Here is a 22,214-nt window from a genome sequence, read left to right on the forward strand (position 1 = left end):
ACTTGTGTTTCCTGCTGTGCCAGGCCAAGACCATTCCATACGTGGTGTTACATGCGGACTTGTATGGGCCGGCAGGCACATGGAAAGCTCTACCACACGCTGGCAAGTTTAATTTGAAAGGAAGTTGCCTTGCTTCTTTTTTTTTTTTTTTTTAAGTCTTTAGCGGGGCCGCTGGGGAAGGAGCTCCTGACTGCTTCTCTCGGAAAGTCTTTGATGTAAACCGTCTTACCTGGAAGGCTGGAAGGAACCTCTCTCCATTGATTGATGTTCTTTGAAGCAGATTCCACAGGCCGCAAGCTTTCTCGATATTGTGGATATGAACTGAAGAAAAGGAGGAGGCCGTACCGGGGGCATTTTCACTTTTTTTTTTTTCGAGGCTGCAGCAGTAATTTAGTTTCGGCAGGGAACCGATTAACTCCCGCATGATGTGACTGTTCCGCACTTCCACGCAGGAATTTTCAGGAAATGAGTAAAATGAATGAAAGAGAATTTAAAAAATTTTTTGTTTTTCTTCTTTCAAAAATTCTGCTCTTTCGGAAGGTTGGTTGACCACAATTATGGCGTTGTTTACATTGCTCTTAGATGCCGTCTTCTATCTTTCTAGGAATCTTCAGTGGTGAATCTGCCTTATTATGTAATGATACATGACCCGTTAGTAACCGATGTACCAACCGTCCCCCTCAACACGCACGATCGCTTCTGCAACCTCCCTCTGTTTTGTAGTCATCGACTACTCTTTGGCGCATGGTCTGTTTAGTACTGCCTAGTGTCGCTCCCTGTCACACGCTGCTGTAAGGATGTGTGCTTATGGCTTTTCTAGTCTTATAGGGACAGTACACTCGAGGCCTGTGCTGCACCTCTCAGATATATTTCAGCTCCGGACACCGTGCGGATACCTGATCAATAGGTTCTCTGAGTTCCTGTTTGGCACAATAGTGTTCTCTCGCTTCATCTCCTGTTTACTCATTACTTATCCGGCCTGTTTTGGCTTCATTTTGCTAGCCCAGTCTTGACTTGTGCCGATCTACACCCCATCTGACCTATCTCCGCCTATCCAGATCTCCTCCTTATTCCACTATGACTCTGCCTGCCAGTTCTGTACTATGCTACTGGTTTCCCATCAGCGTTTTTTTTATTGGGGACTATTTAGGTAACTGCGATTTGGGTCTCCCTCTGGGAAAGTCCATGGCTATTTGAGACGGTTAAAATTAAAAAAAAGGATAACCATTTAGACTCCGCAGCACTCTAAGCGAAATTTAATAGTGATCCATTGGGTCCACTCCTGTATCATTGTTTCTCCTGTATCACAGCATAAGGCCTCATGCACACGGCCGTGCCTGTAATCAGGACCCAGGATTGCGGGCATGGCAGGCGGCGGGCCGCATTTTCGGGCCGTGCTCCCACATAAAGTATGGGAGCACAGCCCGTAAAATATGAAAAGTAGGACATGCTCCATAATTCCCGGCAAGTTTCTACGGCACAGACACCTATCTGTAGCGATACAGAAAGGTGTCCGCTCCCAATAGAACTGAACGGGTCTGTAATTGCGGGCCGTATTACGGTCCACAATTACAGAGATTTTTTAAGGTCGTGTGCATGGGCCCTAACTAGGCAAACTTGACGTTGAGAAATCTTGGAAAGCTGTAATTGCAACCTTATTGTTTGCCCCCTATACTTGGTTATAAAAAAAAAAACTTTATACGAAGAGTAGGGTAAGAAACTGACCAAAATAATTGGATCAAGGATTTTTGGAATGTTAGTGGGAAATGCCCTTCAAAGATACGAGGACGATCTTGATGCGTAATGTCGTGTGAAGCTCTGCCCTGACCGAACAGAAATATGCCTGATGTACTTAATTATTGTCAAGTACTGGCAACCATATAGTTTTTACTTCAGTCTTAAAGGGCATGTCCATCGTTTTTTACTAAAATAGGTAAAAAAATTCTGTGCTGATTTTTATTTCTCCATTTTTTTTTTTATGGTCGAAACACTGTTTTTCTGATACAGAGCTCCAAATCTCCTGCGTAGAGTCTTAAAGCGTACCTAACTTTTTCAGGTGACTTTTCAGGATATGCTGTATATGAGGAATAACCCTTTTTTCTGGCCATTAACCCCTTATGGACCAGCCTATTTTAAACCTTAACGATCAAGCTATTTGCGTCGACACAGCTGTAGAAAGTCTTGTTTTTTGCGGGACAAGTTGTATTTTTTTAATGGCACCATTTTGGGGTGTATAGAATTTATTACGTTTTATTAACTTTTTTTTGGTGGGGGGGGGGGGTTGTGGTAATGGAAAAAACCCCATAAATTTCACCACTCTTTTTTTTGCGTTTTAGATGTACGACGTTTACCGTGTGATATAAATAACAACATACTAACTTTATTCAGTGGGTCATTATGATTGTGGCGATATCAAATTTATATCAATTTTTTATGTTTTACTACTTTTACACAGTAAAAACCCATTTATTTTTTTTTCCAAAATTATTTGTTTTTGTGTCGCCACATTTCCATAATTGTTTTATTTTTATACCGATGCAGCTGTATGAGGGCTTGTTTTTTTGCGGGACGACTTCTAGTTTTTATTGGTACCATTTTGGAGTACATGCGACTTTATGATCACTTTTTATCATATTTTTTGAAGGCAGGATGAACAGAAAACAGCAATTCTGGCATTCTTCTTTTTTTAATATTTTGTTTTACGACTTTCACCGTGCCGGTTGAATAAAGTAATCCCTTTATAGGTGGGGTCGTTACGGACGCGGCAATACCAAACAAGTGTAAGGTTTTGTTGTTTTTTTTGTTTTTTCATATTAAAGTATTTTCTAAGGGGAAAAAGTGGGTTTTTAATTTTTTTTTTTTTATATTTATTTATTAACTTTATTTAAACTTTTTGATAACTTTATTTTTAGTCCCACTAGGGGACTTCACTTTTCGATCTTCTGATCGCTTTTATAATACACTGCAATACTTCTGTATTGCAGCGTATTATTGCCAGTGTAAAACTGACAGGCACCTGCTAGGTCATGCCTCAGGCATGGCTTAGCAGGCAACCACGATAGGCAGACCTGGGGGCCTCTGTTAGGCCCCCGGCTGCCATAGAATCCATTGGCACCCTGCGATTGCAATTACAGGGTACCGATGGGGTGAAAGAGGGAGCTCCCTCCCTCCAAAACCACTTGAATGCAGGGCTCGCTATTGAGCGCCGCATCTAAGGGGTCAAACGAGTAAGATCAATGTTGAAATACAGTAGATCCTGCCCGTTCGTGCAGGTGTCCGGCTGTCTAGACTGCCCGACACCCGTTTTACCCGAAACAGGACACCCGTGCCGTGCTTATGTCAGAGCGCCGTGAAAAGGCGGCGCTCTGGCATAACTACCCTTAACGGCCACCGTGAAAAGGCGTATTGGCAGTTGTTAAGGGGTTAAATGCCTTGTGTATGGCATTTTATTTAGCAGTTTTCATCTCTGCAGGCTCCAAGGCCCCCCATGCACACGACCGTAAAAATCGTCCGCAATTACGGACACATTCACTTCGATTTTTCACGGGCACCTTCCCGTTTATTTACGGGAAGGTATCCGTGCCGTAGACGTGTATCACAAGAAATAGGACATGTCCTATCTCTTGCTTTTCATGGTCCGTGCTCTCATAATTTGCATGGGAGCACGGGCCGAAAATTCGGGCGTCATGCCGTGCCCGCAAACGCAGCCCATGATTACGGGCACGACCGTGTGCATAGGGCCTAAGTGGAAATTTTTAACCTGAGCAAGTGGACTGAATCTTACTGCTATCATGTCTGCCATACGCTGCACACAGAAGAGAACATCCTGCTCCTCTATCTCTTTCTATCACACCCTCTGAAGCAGCAGCATTGTTGACATCATACAGCAGTAATGAGAATTGCAGTTTTGAATCCAGCACTAAGGTGAAATATAACACTTACTAAAAGCAACAGCATAGAGAAGATTATACAACCAGTAATGAGCAGTGTAGCTGTGAATCCACTACTAGGCTGAGCTATAACACTTACTAGAATCTGCAGCAGTGTCTGTGTGTGTCTCTTTGCCTGTTTTACCTCCAGCAACTTCCTCCTCTCCATCCGTTCCTTATAGGTTTCTATGGGCAGCTGTAACCGGATATTTCAGTGAGATGATAATCTGTTTTTAGTCTCTCAAGGCGAATTTTAGCAGTGAATTGAGAGTGATGGATCAGTACAGGGGGAGAGGGGAAAGTGCCTGATAAGTTAGTTAGGAAAGAGGCATTTTCTCTAATAAGATATATTATCAAGTTCCTTATATTCGCCTGTACTATTGATTAATGCAAAGTTTGTTGAAAGTTAGTGACCATTTCAAAGACCATCTGCTGGTTACCTGCTGCCACCACTAGGAGGAGCTTACTGTGTACTTTTTATACATTAATCTCAACAATAACACACTATGCAGGAGGATCCTATGCTCCCTCTAGGGGTGACTTCAGGCAGCCAGAATCTTAAATCTGTGCCTAGGCAGTGGATTTGAAGATCTTTATCAGAAGAATAGAGCCTCCATTTCTATAACAATAAATATATATATAAAGAAATTAATCGGCATTGCATTTTTGGCCTAGAACCGGCATGACAATAAGAGGTGGATATTCTTAAACGTGACCCTCCGGGTCCCACAACAACATTTTAAATATAACAAGATATATGGAGTTAAATGGTCTGGTGCCCTGTAGTTGCGCCACTCTGCCGTGGACCCGCTGCTTGCGCTTCCCTTTGTGTTGTCCCAACATGGCTGCAGCACTACTTTGAGTCTAAGACACTCCCTCTGTTCTCGGATTGGCTAAAGCTACTTACTCGAGCAGTTTTGGCCATTCCAAAGACAAAGGAAGTGTCTTAGACTCAGTCTGTGAAGCGCTGTGGCCATTTTGGGACAACACAGAAGGGACCCCAAAGCAGTGGATCCACGGCAAAGGGGCGCAACTAGAGGGCACCAGGTAATATTACTCCATATACCCGGTGGTCCGCTTTAAAGGGGTTTTCCCATGCGAGACATTTATGACACAGGATATGTCCTAAATGTCAGATAGATGTGGGTCCCACCTCTGGGACCCACACCTATCTCTAGAACGGGGCCCCCTAAATCCTGTTCATCCGCTCTGTGTTGCGGCTGAATGACGTGAATTCCGACCATGAAAAAGGTTATGTGGTCGTGAGTTAGGTAAACCGTTACATAAACAGCGTAGCTCGCTGACCTACGCTGTTTCTGTAAGTCCCATGCAACTGAGTAGTAGTTACGGAAACCGCGTAGCTCGCATGCTGCGCTGCTTCCGTAACTGCCATTCACTACTGAAAGAGTTAAGGAAACAGCGTAGCTCAGTGTGTTAGGCTGTTTACATAACTCCCGACCATATAACCAGAAAGTGTTCGGGAGTCAGCGAGATCAGACAAAGCTAGAATGTGGTTTAGGGGGCCCCGTTCCAGAGATAGGTGCGGATCCTAGAGGTGGGACCCGCATCTATTTGATATCACATATCGCATCCTGTGGATATCGCATAAATGTTTCTCATGGGGAAAAAACCCCTTTAAAGAGGCTCTGTCACCAGATTTTGCAACCCCTATCTGCTATTGCAGCAGATCGGCGCTGCAATGTAGATAAGAGTAACGGTTTTATTTTTAAAAAACGAGCATTTTTGGCCAAGTTATGACCATTTTCGTATTTATGCAAATGAGGCTTGCAAAAGTACAACTGGGCGTGTTGAAAAGTAAAAGTACAACTGGGCGTGTATTATGTGCGTACATCGGGGCGTGTTTACTTCTTTTACTAGCTGGGCGTTGTGTATAGAAGTATCATCCACTTCTCTTCACAACGCCCAGCTTCTGACAGATCACGCTGTGACGTCACTTCCCCAGGTCCTGCATCGTGTCAGACGAGCGAGGACACATAGACACCAGAGGCTACAGATGATTCTGCAGCAGCATCAGCGTTTGCAGGTAAGTCGATGTAGCTACTTACCTACAAATGCTGATGCTGCTGCAGAATCATCTGTAGCCTCTGGTGCCGACACGATGCAGGACCTGTGAGTGACGTCACAGATCTGCACTGCCAGAAGCTGGGCGTTCTGAAGAGAAGAGGATGTTACTTCTCGTCAGAACGCCCAGCTAGTAAAAGTAGTAAACACGCCCCGATGTACGCACATAATACACGCCCAGTTGTACTTTTACTTTTAAACACGCCCAGTTGTACTTTTGCAAGCCTCATTTGCATAAATACGAAAATGGTCATAACTTGGCCAAAAATGCTCGTTTTTTAAAAATAAAAACGTTACTGTAATCTACATTGCAGCGCCGATCTGCTGCAATAGCAGATAGGGGCTGCAAAATCTGGTGACAGAGCCTCTTCTTAAGTCCTGTTCAGGATTTCTTTCATTGCCTCCATCTACCTTGTTGCTGGTTCTGCTCTTTCTCATTTCCCTTTTAACTCTTCTAACTAGAATGGTGTCCTCCCCTCTAAGGGTCTTTTGCCAAGATGTACAAAATAAAATAAATCTTTTTCCAGGTCATTTGTACTTTAAGTGGAAGGGTCGGCATGACTTTTTTTGTCAAGGGTCGATTTGTTGTTCACAGTATTCTCGAAAACATTCATTAAACACCACAGTTCAAATGTGCCAATTCTTTTCCTTTCCTTTTTTCTTTGTCCAACTTTTTCATGTCGAAGGCCTGGACCATGTTCCTCTTTGTATTTAGGAGCCCATTTTTATCTCTTATTTCATTTGGTTGTAAAGTGGAATCTTAACTTTTTTTTAATTTTTTTTATTTAACATTTCAAAATTGTCTCCATCGAAATAGAGGAAACCACTGTTGCAGGTGACTTTTTTTTTATTTGTGACCGCTCTTGGCAAAAGGTTGGAGTCTCTCCTTTCCATCCTAGATTTAATTTTTTTTACAGGAGGCATCGGAAAACAGATTTACTTGTGGACAGTCACAGGGGATTTAGGGGTGACGGGAGTATTTAATTGAATGCAAATTGAATACTTCTCATTACAAGTGCATTCATTGCCAAGCAAAAAGATTTTACCTATTACTAGTGATGTCACTTTCTTCCAAATAGTTCTTAATGGAACGAACCATCACCATTCAGAGAGAATTTCATAGTCTTATCTCTAATGAAACCTTATTTAATCTGAAAGTATTTGGTGCCCCGGCATCATGTTTATCACATTTATCCTCTTTCTTGATAATTCCTCCGACCATGTCTCTTCATAAGGTTGTCCTCTCTGAACCTCATACAGCTATTCTGTGGCTTTATTTTGTACTGTAGCCCAAAAGTATAAACTATTTCATGTATGACTTTCACAACAATACTCTTATCTGCTTTAGCAGCAGCTTCCTGGCATTGGTTGCACCAAATCGCATGTGACTTTGACCTAGTTTTATCCCACTTAATGTGTAACACCTTTTATTACCACATTATTATATGTATCCACATTAAAGCTCAACTCTTGGTAGTAACTTCATACACAAAGCTTAATAATTATGACCCAACTTACATATTAATTCTTTCTTCGCCCCCCACCCCTCACCTTCCTTAAAGAGGCTCTGTCACCAGATTTTGCAACCCCTATCTGCTATTGCAGCAGATCGACGCTGCAATGTAGATTACAGTAACGTTTTTATTTTTAAAAAACAAGCATTTTTGGCCAAGTTATGACCATTTTCGTATTTATGCAAATGAGGCTTGCAAAAGTCCAAGTGGGCGTGTTTACAGTAAAAGTCCAAGTGGGCGTGTATGTGCGTACATCGGGGCGTTTTTACTTCTTTTACTAGCTGGGCGTTCTGACGAGAAGTATCATCCACTTCTCTTCAGAACGCCCAGCTTCTGGCAGTGCAGACACAGCGTGTTCTCCAGAGATCATGCTGTGTCGTCACTCACAGGTCCTGCATCGTGTCGGCCACATCGGCACCAGAGGCTACAGTTGATTCTGCAGCAGCATCAGCATTTGCAGGTAAGTAGCTACATCGACATACCTGCAAACGCTGATGCTGCTGCAGAATCAAATGTAGCCTCTGGTGCCGATGTGTCCTCGCTCGTCTGACACGATGCAGGACCTGTGAGTGACGTCACAGCGTGATCTCTCGAGAACACGCTGTGTCTGCACTGCCAGAAGCTGGGCGTTGTGTAGAAAAGTGGATGACACTTCTCATCACAACGCCCAGCTAGTAAAAGTAGTAAACACGCCCCGATGTACGCACATAATACACGCCCACTTGGACTTTTACTTTTCAACACGCCCAGTTGTACTTTTGCAAGCCTCATTTGCATAAATACGAAAATGGTCATAGCTTGGCCAAAAATGCTCGTTTTTTAAAAATAAAAACGTTACTGTAATCTACATTGCAGCGCCGATCACATGCAATAGCAGATAGGGGTTGCAAAATCTGGTGACAGAGCCTCTTTAATGTATTAATCAAACCATTACATTCTATGTTTAACAACCACTTGACTTCTTGATGTTGGGAACATGGGAAGTTCTATCTGCAGCACAGTAGACTGTCGCTCCGTGCGGCACACACTTGTTTTGGGACTATACCACTAGGATGCAGGAGCCATAAGACTGCATAAGAAATCATGCAACTTTAAGATCAAAAAAGTAAATTTGAGAACGTTTTGTTATCTGTGTACTAAGTGGAAGGCATGGGGGGGGGGGGGGGGGACCTTGCGAAACAAGAGGATATATTTTTTATTTTTTTTGTATATTTTACAGCACCAGATAATAATGCAAGGCTTTGTAAACTCCAAATGTCAGCAATTGTTTCAAATAGATATATATATTTTGTGGTCATTAGGAAACACAAAAAAAATCAGTTTTTCTATCGGCAGAAAACCTAGTCTTGCACTAAAACAGTCCGCTTCATCAATCACATTATTGGCTAATCAATACTCTGACTTTGCAGACTCATAAGTCACAATTATTCTGTGATTTTATTGATTTGTTTTTTTTTTCTTTTTTATATCCCTGCAGGACAAAAAGACTTATTCCTGCCCTGCCTGTGAACAGTCCTTTTCAGACGATCGTCTCATTAAATCTCACATAAAGGCAAATCATCCAGGTAAGCAGCATGATCCTATTTAAAATAAAGACTAAAACAAAACTCTATCCCTTAGACCAGAACCTTTTCAACTTCTTTTACCACTAGTTCTCGAAGACCGTGCCAAAATTACAATTATTGCTCAATTTACCTTTTTACTTGTCTCTTCAACCCGTTATAACAGAGTGAGCTGTGTGTGGGCGGGTTCTCCCTGGTGTCATCTGATTGGCTCTGAGCACAGCATGTCTTCCTCCCCTCTCACAGCATGCAGTCCCACAGATACTGCAGCTGCATCTCCCTCATCCCTCTCTTGTTATTACGGTTTTATACTGAATGGACTTTTTTTGGGTGACTGAGAAGGTTTCTAAACATTTACACAGAGCAGGTAAACTACAGGCTGCTAGAAAGTATATTCCAAGGCTTCATATATTCACATGTACTACATTATTGTGCCCAAAATTATCTCTTGATAGGGTATTCTTTTAAAGGGGATGTTTTTCAGCCCGAAAAGAAAAACGACATAATTTCCTCAAAGAAAAGAAATAATATTTTAGCGATACTAACCGATATCGCGGCACAAACGCACCTCTACTCCTGGTTGTCAGGTGGGATTTGGGGATTCAGCTCGCGCTGATAAACTTCATATCCCGTCATGCAATTCTTTTCACTCCGCTGCCTATTCATCACCCACCCCTGTAAGGCTGGACATGCCCTATGCTTCTCCTGAGAGACGAGACTATGAAGGAGGCTGGATTAGGAAAGGAGCAGTCACAGCGCCAGCCCCTTTAGATCACGTGGTTGATGATGCACCGACACGAATGGGTAGAGGAGGCAGGAATCACGTGGGGCTGTTTTGGCGCGTCATCATGTGGGAGGAGACTATAGAGTTTCCTGCATCACGGCGTTTTGGCACAGAATTAAAAATTCAAGTATATTGGTTGTCACTTTGATTTTTCTAGGAATAAGAGTTAGAAGTTTTAGGTCTCCGAAAAACCCCTTTAGCCCGTTAGTGGCCGCCGAAAAACACTAATCGGTGGTCACCAACGGGCTTTATTCCGATGCAGTAGCCGCCTTACGGCGCTGCATCGGAATAAATGAACAAAGGCATCTGTCAATAGCGAGTACCGCATCTGTGTAGTTTTGGAGGGAGGGGGCGCCCTCTCTCACCCCACAGACACCCTGCTATACGATCGCAGTATGCCGATTTCTTCCATGGCAGCCGGGGGCCTAATAAAGGCCCCCAGGTCTGCCTCTAGTTAATGCCTGTTAGGCCACGCCAGAGGCAGGGCCTAGCAGATGCCTGTCCGTTTTTACACGGACAGGGAGTAATATACTGCAATACAGAAGTATTTCAGTGTATTATAACAAGCGATCAGGTGATCGCGCAGTAAAGTCCCCTAGTGGGACTAATAAAAAAGTTTAATAAAAGTTTATAATAAAAATCCAAAGTAAAAAAGAAATGAAAACCCCACTTTTTCTCCTTACAAAATGCTTTATTATGAAAAAAAAATAAAATATAGGAAAAGTTACACATTTAGTATCGCCGCATCCATAACAACCCCATCTCTAAAGGTATTACATGATTTTACCCGCTTGACGAACGCCGTAAAAATAAACAATGCAAGAATTGTCGTTTTCGGTTCATCCCGCCTTTTAAAAAAATAAAAAAAAAATTTATGAATTATGATCGCATGTACTCCAAAATGGTACCAATAAAAACTACACAAAAACTCTCCTACAGCTGCATCGGCGGAAAAATAAAAAAGTTACTGCTCTTCAAATATGGAGACACAAAAACAATTTTACTGTGTAAAACATAAGAAAACTATAATAAATTTGGTATCGCCACAACCGTAACAACTCGCTGAATAAAGTTATTTTGTTATTTATACCACTCGGTAAACGGTGTAAATTTAGGACCTAAAAAAGAGTGTCGAAATTGCTGGTTTTTTTTCTATCCACCCTAAAAAAAAAAGTTAATGAAAGTTAATCAATAAATTCTATGTACCCCAGAAGGGTGTTATTAAAAAAAAATAAAATACAACTTGTCCTGCAAAAAACAAGACCACCTACAGCTATGCCGAAGCAAAAATAAAAGTAATAGCTCCTTGATTGAGACGATGGAAAAACTTAAAAAATGCTTGGTCCTTAACGGGGTAATAATAATCATTTGGTAAGTTATTATTATTTTATTATTATTATGAATGTCTCAGCATAAACTTGCACACAGGGGTTATCACTTCTTCTCCCTCTCGAGTCACCCCATAATGGGTGTAAGATGCCCCCCAGACTGCATAGTACAGTAGTCAGTCCATTTGAAGTGCAGGAAGAAGTGCGTTGTTTTTTCTGTTTTTCGTGTTTTTGCTTTTTAGAATATACTTTGCCATGAATGTTACTATTATAGATGGATGTACTTAGTCTTGCAATCATTTTGAACGGTTTTCAAATAAATGTTACCAAAAAAGAAAATAGAATATCTGCCAGTGAAGAGTAACGAGGACGAGACCTGACACTCGCCTTGAACGCTCTCCTGTTCTTCAGTAGAAGCCGCCAGAGGAGACAGGATATTAAAATAACCTGGACAATGGGCTGTAATCTCACTGCGGGATGTTCAGATGTGACCTTGAGCCACGGGATCCCGGCATTATCACTGAATTGTTGCAGTCTCTTAAAGCAAAAGTAAACCTGAAGCCCATCTGGTCTGCATCTCTCATGCTCTTCTATGTAGTCTATTCTTTCCACTAGGGGAAGCCACGCTGTAATGTTCTACAATGGACATACTGACCGACAGGGGTGCACATAGAAGTACAGAGTATCATGGCCAAAGTCAGACAGCCTCCCTCCTCCCTACTACACACAGGCACGCTCTAGGTAGAGGAGGGCAGTGTTATGCCAGGTGGGGGGAGGGCAGTGTTATGCCAGGTGGGGGGAGGGCAGTGTTATGCCAGGTGGGGGGAGGGCAGTGTTATTCCAGTGAGGGAGGAGCGCAGTGTTATTCCAGTTGGGGAGGAGCGCAGTATTATTCCAGGTGGGGGAAGGAGCGCAGTGTTATTCCAGTGGCGAAGGAGCGCAGTGTTATTCCAGTGGGGGAAGAGCGCAGTATTATTCCAGTGGGGGGGGGCAAGCACAGTATTATTCCAGTGGTGGGCACATTGTTCTTCTAAGTGGTGGTGAGGAGGCAGTGTTCTTCTAGGTGGTGGGGAGGAGCGCAGTGTTGTGCTAGGTGGGGGGAGGAGCGCAGTGTTAATCCAGGTGGGGGAAGGAGCGCAGTGTTATTCCAGGTGGGGGAGGAGCGCAGTGTTATTCCAGTGGGGGAGGAGCGCAGTGTTATTCCAGTTGGGGAGGAGCGCAGTGTTATTCCAGGTGGGGGAAGCAGCGCAGTGTTATTCCAGTGGCGAAGGAGCGCAGTGTTATTCCAGTGGGGGAAGAGCGCAGTGTTATTCCAGTGGGGGGCACATTGTTCTTCTAGGTGGTGGGGAGGAGGCAGTGTTCTTCTAGGTGGTGGGGTGGAGCGCAGTGTTCTTCTAGGTGGTGGGGTGGAGCGCAGTGTTATTCCAGGTGGGGGAAGGAGCGCAGTGTTCTTCCAGGTGGGGAAGGAGCGCAGTGTTGTTCCAGGTGGGGAAGGAGCGCAGTGTTGTTCCAGGTGGGGAAGGAGTGCAGTGTTGTTCCAGGTGGGGAAGGAGCGCAGTGTTGTTCCAGGTGGGGAAGGCGTGCAGTATTATTCCAGTGGGGGGGGGGCACATTGTTCTTCTAGGTGGTGGGGAGGAGGCAGTGTTCTTCTAAGGGGGGGGGAAGATGCAGTGTTCTAAGGAGGGGGGGGGAAGAGGCAGTGTTCTTCTAAGGGGGGGGGAAGAGGCAGTGTTCTTCTAGGTGGGGGGAAGAGGCAGTGTTCTTCTAAGGGGGGGGAAGAGGCAGTGTTCTTCTAAGCGGGGGTAGAGGCAGTATTCTTCTAGGGGGGGGTAGAGGCAGTATTCTTCTAGGGGGGTAGAGGCAGTGTTATTCTAAGTGGGGGGGGCAGGGTTATTCCATGTGGGGGAGGGCAGCGTTATTCTAGAGAACAGGGCACACACAGACCATTGGTTCCTACTAACAGATTCCCCATATTAAAAAATAAATACAAGAAAAAATAGGTAAATAGAATAAGAAAAAGACCATGCGCCTCCATCCAGCACGGCACATGCCTCTCTCTATACCCATAAGCATTACTGTTAGACATCCATTTTTCATGTGCATCATGCAGAATTTACATTGCCCCAAACATACAGTAATTACCACCAATTTCGGTCTGTTCTACCCCGGCCCTGTCTGCTTTTGCGCCTTTATTAAAATCTATCTGTTCCTGGGTGATTTTCCTCCATGTACAGATCCTGCGTCTAAAGCTAAGGGAGGGAGATACATGGAAAAGTAAAATAGGGTGTTTGTTCTCGGTGCTACAGTGACGTCATACGTTCCACAATGTGCACATATTTGACATCACTATGTGCAGGACAATTGGAGGATTAATGTTTTTTAATACATTTTCTTATTAAAAATTAATAATAAAGTCCCTCTACAGGACTTGAATGTTCAATCTTCAAATCGCTTCAATAATACACTGCAATACTTCTGCCCAGACATCCCATAATGCTGTGCACACAACTCCAAGCCAATCAGATGTTTCCTCACAGATGCCCACCCCTCCACTCACAACATGCAGTCCCTCGGACACACAGAGAGAGGTTGCAGCTGCATCCCCCTCCTCCCTGTCTACTATCACTGTATTACTCTATAAGGCCTGATTCACACGAACGTGTTAAACGGCCATTTAAACAGCGGCCGTCCCACGGACCTATGTAATTCAATGTGGCCGTTCACACAGCCGTTGTTTCAACGGACCGTGTGAAGGGTCCGTGGGACAATAGGACATGTCCGTTCTTTTCGCGCATCCCTCCGTAGACTCAACTATGGTGGATGCGTGACATCGCGTCCCGCAGCGCTGAGCACGGATGCACCTCGGATGTGAAAAACTGCAGTTTTTCACGTCCGAGATGCGCAACGCTCGTGTGAATCAAGCCTAAGGGTGTATGCACATGGAGCTTTTTTGCAAATCCCCGTATGCCTTTTTTCCGTGCAGTTTTCAGTGATCGAGAAGGTTTTGAAGCATAAGAGATCAGGCAGGGAAAGGGAAACTGCAATATATCCCTTCCAGCAGCATGTAAAGTGTCTGTGCTACTGATCTATGTAAAAACAAAATGGAAAAAAATAAAATATCACTCCAACATATTATTATATATTAGTATATTTGTGCATGCAAATCGTCCTGATCCTTACAGATAGGCAGTGATTACAGGAATAGTAGGTCACTACGCCTGAGCTTAGAAGCATGGGAAATGAGGGATTTTAAAGGCTCCTTTGACAATAGGTGGATCACAAAGTGTCCTCCTGCTTCGATCCCCAGTGATCAGCTGGAATCTGTGTGGGAACCCGGCAGTAAGTGCTTAATTTCCCTACAGCGCCACCATGGGGGAAATTAAGCATTACACAGTTCTCATTCACATCAATCGGTTGTCTGTGTGATGCAGGACAGGGCGACCCCTCTCTCCACTATTTTTCTAAATTGCACAATTTCTTTAGCAAAGTCGGAGTCTTCCTTTAACTATTATCAGTAAACACATTAAAGTTTTGCCTTTTAATTGAATTTGTAAAATCGTCTTGTTATTTTTTCTCCCTTTTACTCTTTGCAGAGGTCTCGGCAAGTCTGATATCTGAGGTGCTTGGACGCAAAGTTCAACTTAAAGGTCTGATAGGAAAGAGAGCAGCTAAATGTCCGTATTGTGACTCCTATTTCATGAAGAACGGCTCTGATCTACAGCGGCATATATGGGCCCATGAAGGTGTGCTGGATTGTTTGTTTTATTTTTTTATAGCAAATGACTTCTTTTCTACAGATGCAGCAGAGCTTACTCGGCCCGTGTAAATGAACGCCGATCAACAAGACCACTCGTTGATCGGCGCTCGTTTGCGCCTGTCACATGGAGCTATATTTGGGGACGAGCGCTCGTTGCTACGATCACTCGTCCTCCTACATTTACACATGGAGATGCGCTGCCGACAACGATGATATTTTTAATTTTTAAAACCATACGATCCGCAGATGAACGAGCGTTTGCCCGATAAATGGCCGTAAGTCTTCATCCCTTTAATGTTTCACAATGGCTGAACCCCAATATAATTCATTAATGGGGAGGGGGGGTATCAGATCTCCTAATCATAAGCGAAAAGATCTTTCAGCCCGCAACTATTACGTGTCCGGCTGCGCTCCTCTCACGTGTTGTAATGAGAAGACGCCTACATCTTGTGTCTATGAGCTTCCCGAATGCTGTATGATGTTGATCTCCTCTCTCTTCCGCATTGTCCAGGTCTGAAGCCTTTTAAGTGCACCGCGTGTGACTACGCCACCCGCAGCAAGAGCAACCTGAAGGCGCACATGAACCGGCACAGCACAGAGAAGACTCACCTCTGCGATCTGTGCGGCAAGAAGTTCAAAACCAAAGGGACACTAAAGAGTCACAAACTCCTTCATACAACAGACGGTGAGAGCACAAGTCCCTTTCCTCATGTAGAGATGTTTCACATACGACTCCTGTCACATCCAGAGCAGCATTCACTATTCTGCTGACAGCTCCCATAATGCGTTGTACACTGTTGCAGTGTATTGTATCTTTATCTGCATTAAAGGGGACCCCTCCTGTCCAAATACCTTATTAGGGCATCTGCATGTCGTTGAGAGGGATCCCCCCAATTGCAACTCTAGTCTCAGGGTCTTGAGCACTATGAGCCTTAATGGCGCATACGCAAAACTTTGTGCTGAAATGTATCTATTGGGGACTATTGATCCAGCGTATGCCTAAGCCGTGTCCTTCGGGCTTATGCTGGGCCAGAAAGCGACAGCATGCCTCTTTTGTTTCGAATAGCATGGTGGACTACGCTACTCCATGCAGTAAAATAAAACCTATACCACATTGTATTTTTTTATTTTTTTTGCCATGGATTCCTATGTAAGACGTATGCCCATACAGAGGCATTCGACGGTGGTATATACATCAAGAAATGCCCAGCTGGGAGAAGAGCTGACCAGTTTATTGCTGGTCATTGGTTACTGAGATTAGTACTTTTTAGATTTGATATATTTATGTTTAATTTAGCGTTCTGACCATTTCTCCCCATAATCTTGTACAATGCTTTTTCCACAGGGAAACAATTCAAATGCACAATATGTGAGTTTACTGCAGTCCAAAAGCCACAGCTTCTCCGACACATGGAACAGCATACCTCATTCAAGGTAAGAAATCTTCTGGTGACCGATACTGATACAGTTGTGTGGTGGGTTTTTTTTTCTAATCTGTTTTTATTTTCAGATTTGTCTTTTTTTTTTTTTTTTTTTACATTTTTTTTTTCTGTACATGATTATGGGGGGGTGGCCATCTTGCCCGAGCTGCTCTTCTGCTCTGCCAACAGCAGTTCGATGATCTGCTTTACTGCAGCCAGTAGTCAGGAAATAACTCATTGGCTAGCCATGCTCTGTGACCTGTGCAGGGAGGAGGGGAGCTCTGACCATCACTGATTGTATATAGTAGAGATGTTACCTTTTATTGTAATCCTGCCTGTGATGATAATGAGATGACTGCTTAGAAGTAATCTTTACAGAATAGGAAGGATCAGTCTATTATGAACGGTGGATCCTGTGTTCCATATATATATATATATATATATATATATATATATATATCCGGTCAGTGTAATACTGCCTGTGATGATAGTGAGATAACGGCTTAGAAGCGATCTTTACGGAACAGGAAGGGTCAGTCTATTATGAGGCTCAGTGTGAAAAGTGCCGGATTTCTTTACAATTTCTTAATATAGATAAGGACATGGAAAATTAGAAAGAACAAAAGAAATATATGTTTAACATAAAAACTTGATTTAAATGTTAGGTAATTTTTTTACACTACATTTTTTGGAAGGGGCTCTCCCCTTTGGATAATTTATTACTTGTGAGAAGGTAACGTGACAATACGCAGATCGAAAAATGTCTTCCTGCTGGGACCCCCATCGATCAGCTGTAATCTGTAGGGAAACGTGATAGTAAGTGCTCAATTTCCCTGAAGTGCCACCACAGGGGAAGTTAAGTATTACACAGTGCCATACATATCACAGAGCTGTCTGTGTAATGCAGGACAGGACATATCCTCCAGAGCAAGAGACACTGTTTGTAACCTCTCTACACTGGCCAAGAGATGAGGATCCTAATCAAAGGACCCCCTCTTTACCTCAGAATTCACTAATATGGTTCAGAGCATGCTCAGTATCATGTTTAGAGGTCCCTGTGCTGGGAGAGTGTGAGAGGAGTGCTGGGAGAGTGTGAGAGGAGCACTGACGGTCACGTATTGTCAATGGTGGATCCTGCGTAATCTGCCTCCAGCTTTTTAATAAAGGTGTTACTTTTAATTGTAATCTTGCCCCCTGATGATGTCGAGAGGATATTCTAAACTGGATAACTCCTTTAAATGGACACTACCTGATATAGATCCATTTATAATTTATTTACTGTTAAAATTAAGTTGTCTTATCCATACAAATTGTGTGTGAAGTTACTGCCACTAGGTTTCTCTATTACTGTAATCTGCTGTCCATCCCCTATTGGTAAGAAAAGTCCCAGGTTACAGAGCAGAATTGTCAGTCTGCAGAAGGTGGGGGTGTGTCACTTTTCTGCCTGCCTATACAAGTCTATGGGGAGGAGAATAAGAGCAGAGTGAGAAAAAAACCAGCTGCTGTTAAGATTTCTATGTCACCCCAGTGCTGGATTCTCAGCTACACTGCTCATTACTACTGTGTCATCTCCTAGAGATAAAAGAGCAGGCTTGGTTGGCCATGACTAAGAACCTGTATTCAAAATGCATAGACTAAGCTGTGCGGATCTTCTATGTGGACAAGTAACGTGCTTTAATAAAATAAGTTTTTATGGGATTTTATAGTTAGCTGGAATTTTTCTCCCTGGACTTAGTGGTTTTCTTGGTTTTAATAACCCGTAGAGGGCAAATTCATTCATGCCCGGAAAGACCACCTTCTGACATGTCAGATACAAGGTTTTTTTGTGGTTTACTCACTAAGGATCTCTCACCAGGTTAGCATATGAATAGAATATCTTCTCAAGGATATCTTCATGGTTCCTGTCATTGTCTCCATCCACCTTATTTCTGATTGTTCTCTTCTCCATTTATTTCTTCTGACCATAATTGTGTTCTCCATTGAGCTGTGTCTTCTCATAATGGCCATTTATCGTACAGGTTACTCCAGGATTCGGCGTTACGTGCAACAACAGTCGCAAATTGCAAGTGTGACAAATTTGTGGTAGAATGTATGCCTTTTCTCTTCACTCGCCAAATTTGGAAAGTGATGTGAAAAGTTGGCGTGGTGACCAAGGAAATGTAGTTTCAGTCCAATTTATTAAGTAGAAATCCTGACAATGGCACAAATTATTTCTCAAACCTACACTTTCGCATAGCAGGCGCAGATTTGTATTTCAATCTTTCAGATGCCAAGGCGTGTACCGTTTTAACAAATTAGTTGCAAATCATGCCAACTATCTCCTTTGCTAAGACTGGCATAAGATTCACCATTCTTGGTTAATATGTGCCTATACGTCCAGAATAAGATTACGTTTCAGTCTGGCCATTTCTGCTTCAAGTGAAATGTTATAAGGTTTGTCTCATCAGAACTCCTGGCACTAGTAATAGTTACATAGTGACCATTCAAATGAACGGCCATCCATGTAATACATGGATGACCCAAGTCCGGGCTCATAGAGGGAGGTCTCGTGCAGGGGAATCCCCCTCTGATGTTCATATGCCCTAATAGGGCATATAGACATCATAGAGTGGGATCCCCTGCTCAAGACCCATATATAGCATATGAACAGGGGTTGCCTTTAGTAGACAACCCCTTTTTAAGTGGAAACCCAAGCCCCTCCCATGTCACAAGGTTATTGCTTCACATGCACTAGCACTGAAGGGGGAAGTAGAACGAAAATAATGTCTTTTAAGACCACACACACTGATATTTTCCCACCTTTTGGTTTTAAAAATGAAATCGAAAAGGATCAGATAGGAAGATATCACACTAAGTGATACTAGTGGGCTTTTTTTATCGACTTTTTAGTACCCTTTTAAAATGCTATTAAAGCCGTTTCCTGCAAAACGGGCAGAGGAAGCGTATTATATTAGCGTCTCATTGGGGGCACATTTTATTAGTAGTCTAAACTTCTCTCACAATTCATCAGCTAAAACCTTCCTCCAAGATTACTCTTCCTGAATGTAATTTCTTATTGCTCTTTACATTATCCATCTGAACCTTTCCTTTTTTATTAAATTTTTAAATTATATAAAATACCTTGGAGGGAATAGAAGTCTAAATGAGATGAGAGCGTAAAATTTCAACGACTCCATCGAATATTAAAAACTATAAAAATAAAAAAAAAAAGCCTCATCCTTTGCTCTTATTTCCCAGTAGTTAACGGTTTTGACCTGGTTTTGACAGTGACCGGAGCGCCATGTTACCTCGAATACATAAAATTCAGCTTTCAGGGGAGCGATCCAAGTTCTGTTATATTAATCAAAGTCTCACCCCTCTATAGCACGTATTTCAAGTTTTTTATTACATGATGTAAAGTATGTGATTAATGCATTTAGGCATTTCATCTATTTGCTAACCTTGACCTACAATCCAGCGCCTTCATTCACATTAACATTCGCTGTAGAGCAGGTCATACTGAAGAGCGCAGTGACTTTCACTGCGGTGCTGCCATAAGCCTCTCTGATATTCTATGATTGATGCTATTGGGAAGTTGAAATGTCTGTGCGGCAACACCTCAGCAACTTCTTTGAGATCCTCTCTGACTTGGATTTACATGGCCAAGCCCAAAACACCAGGCACAATGCCAAGCGTAGGCTGTTGTGATGTAAAGCAGACCATTATTGTAGTTTGGAGCTATGGAAATTAATTACACTGCACCATCAGACAATCCCACAAAAGAATTTGGGTGTTGAGATGTCGGGAGAACTCTTCTTCTTGGAACTGCATAAAATAATCTGTTTCTTATCGTTGTTAGCTAAGCTCCTTCCAATGAATCTTTAAGTAGTTTTTACTACCATAGACCTTAATGGCATAGTCACAGGATATTCTGTAAAGTCTTATAAGTGGGGGTCCCACTTCTGAGACCTCCATCAATGGGGCGAACTAGAGTCTCCTGTCTGGCCACCGCATCCAATCCAGTAAATGGAGCGGCAGCTGCACGTATGCACATCCATTTGAGTCTATGGGAGCTACGTTAACAGCTGAGTCTTAAGAATATCCTACAGTTTTGTGTATTCTGCTCCAATACAGACCTATGTTCATACTTACCAAAATTTGAGTCCAAAATTGCCTGACATTTGTCAGCTCTGCCTGTAAATGCCCGCCGCTTCCCACGAATCCACCTTTTAATGTAAATGTGCATAATCACCGGCCTACTGGTCCTGCTGGAGCGCCAAGTACGCACTGCATATTTATGGTTACAGGTTGCAAACCTGTATATAGTCTGAACAGTCATGTGAAGCTCCCTGGCTTTATACAAACCTCCTGAACATGGTGAAGTTTTCTGTAGTCAGAGCAGATTATTCACACGCAGCAGGTTATATACCACTGAGGAAATGTCTGCCGCATTTTCTCAGAAATTACAGCTAGTGCTGTCACGTCAGTGTAAGACAAATGGGTTAGAGCAGAAGGGTGAACAATAGGGAGCATCTGCGCAGGGAAAACCCACTGAACCCTGAACCTGCAGCTGCACAGGGAAAACCCACTGAGCCCTGAACCTGCACAATGCAGGTCTTGAAAACACATACAAATAGTTTTCTCCTTGGCAAAGGTGCATATAATAACACTCCAGGATAACGGTACACATTCAGAGGGAATTTTGTGCTTCCAACTTCGTGGCAAGTTTTAGGAAGGTCCTTTACAGTTTTTAGCATGATAACGCTCCCAGGCACGTAAATAGAGAGATGATTTGCTGAGCCTGGTGAAAAGATGAACCCAGATGTCAAACCCATCAAATACTTCTGTAAACTGGAACGACCAGATGTGAGCTAGGACTTATAACCCAACATCAGTGCCTGACCACACTTGTTGATGAAAAGATTAGAATCCCAACCATCATGTTCCAAAAGCTTGCGGAAACCAGCTTAGGGGGGTCAACTGCATATAAATACCCACTCGGCCGTGTCAGGTCAACAGACAAGGCCGATAACTTCCCTACAGATTTAAACAGATGCCCCTTCCCCCCAGCCCTCATCTGCACCTTAGGTTGCTGTACCTGTCTGTGTGTGTTTACATTGTATATACACTATCTCTGGCCAAAGTATGTGGCCCCTGACCATGAAACCTATATGATCTAGTTGGACAACCCATTCCAAACTCATGGGTGTTAATATAAAGTTGGCCCACTTTTGAGGCTATAACCGCCTCCACTCTTCTGGGAAGGATTTCTACAAGATTTTGGGTTGTCTGTGGGAATTTGTGCCCATTCATCCAAAAGAAGATTTGTGAGGTCAGACGCTGTTGTTCGAAGAAGATCTGGCTCACAATCGGCTTTACAATTCATCCCAAGTGTGTTGGAGCGGGTTGTTACCACAACGTTGGAAGCTACAATTGTGTAAAATGTCTTTGTATGCTGTAGCATTAACATTATTCTTCACTGGAAACAAGAAGCCAAACCCTAAAAACCAGCGGCAGACCATTACCCCTCCTTCGCCGCACTTTCCATTCTATAAGTAGCGTTCTCCTGGCATCTGCCAAACCCTGACTCCATCATACTGCCAGATAGTGATACGTGATTCATCACTCCAGAGAACATGTTCCTTCGTTCACTGGCGGCGTGCTTTACACCACTCCATCCAATGCTTGGCATTGTGCATGGTGATCTCAGGCTGTGTACAGCGACCATGGAAACCCATTGAAGGTCCGGATGCACAGTTCTAGTTCTGATATCACTTCCAGAGGACGTGTGGATCTCTATAGTGAGTGATGCAATGTAGGATTTGGAGTTATTTTGTTTTTCTTTTTAATATACTCTA

General features: G+C 43.1%; 1 protein-coding gene across 2 annotated transcripts in view; it reads left to right on the top strand.

Moving 5' to 3' along the window:
- ZFAT (zinc finger and AT-hook domain containing) overlaps positions 1 to 22,214 on the top strand; it is a 166,911-nt gene that overhangs the window by 65,737 nt on the left and 78,960 nt on the right. For both annotated transcript variants that reach the window (XM_075825704.1, XM_075825705.1), the window contains exons 9-12: positions 9,003 to 9,090; positions 14,793 to 14,942; positions 15,468 to 15,641; positions 16,302 to 16,390. In XM_075825704.1, the coding sequence (XP_075681819.1) occupies positions 9,003 to 9,090; positions 14,793 to 14,942; positions 15,468 to 15,641; positions 16,302 to 16,390 (501 nt within the window). The remainder of the gene's footprint in view (positions 1 to 9,002; positions 9,091 to 14,792; positions 14,943 to 15,467; positions 15,642 to 16,301; positions 16,391 to 22,214) is intronic.

This window comes from Rhinoderma darwinii, chromosome 5 (genome assembly GCF_050947455.1).
Source record: "Rhinoderma darwinii isolate aRhiDar2 chromosome 5, aRhiDar2.hap1, whole genome shotgun sequence".
In the NCBI taxonomy this organism is placed as follows: domain Eukaryota; kingdom Metazoa; phylum Chordata; class Amphibia; order Anura; family Rhinodermatidae; genus Rhinoderma; species Rhinoderma darwinii.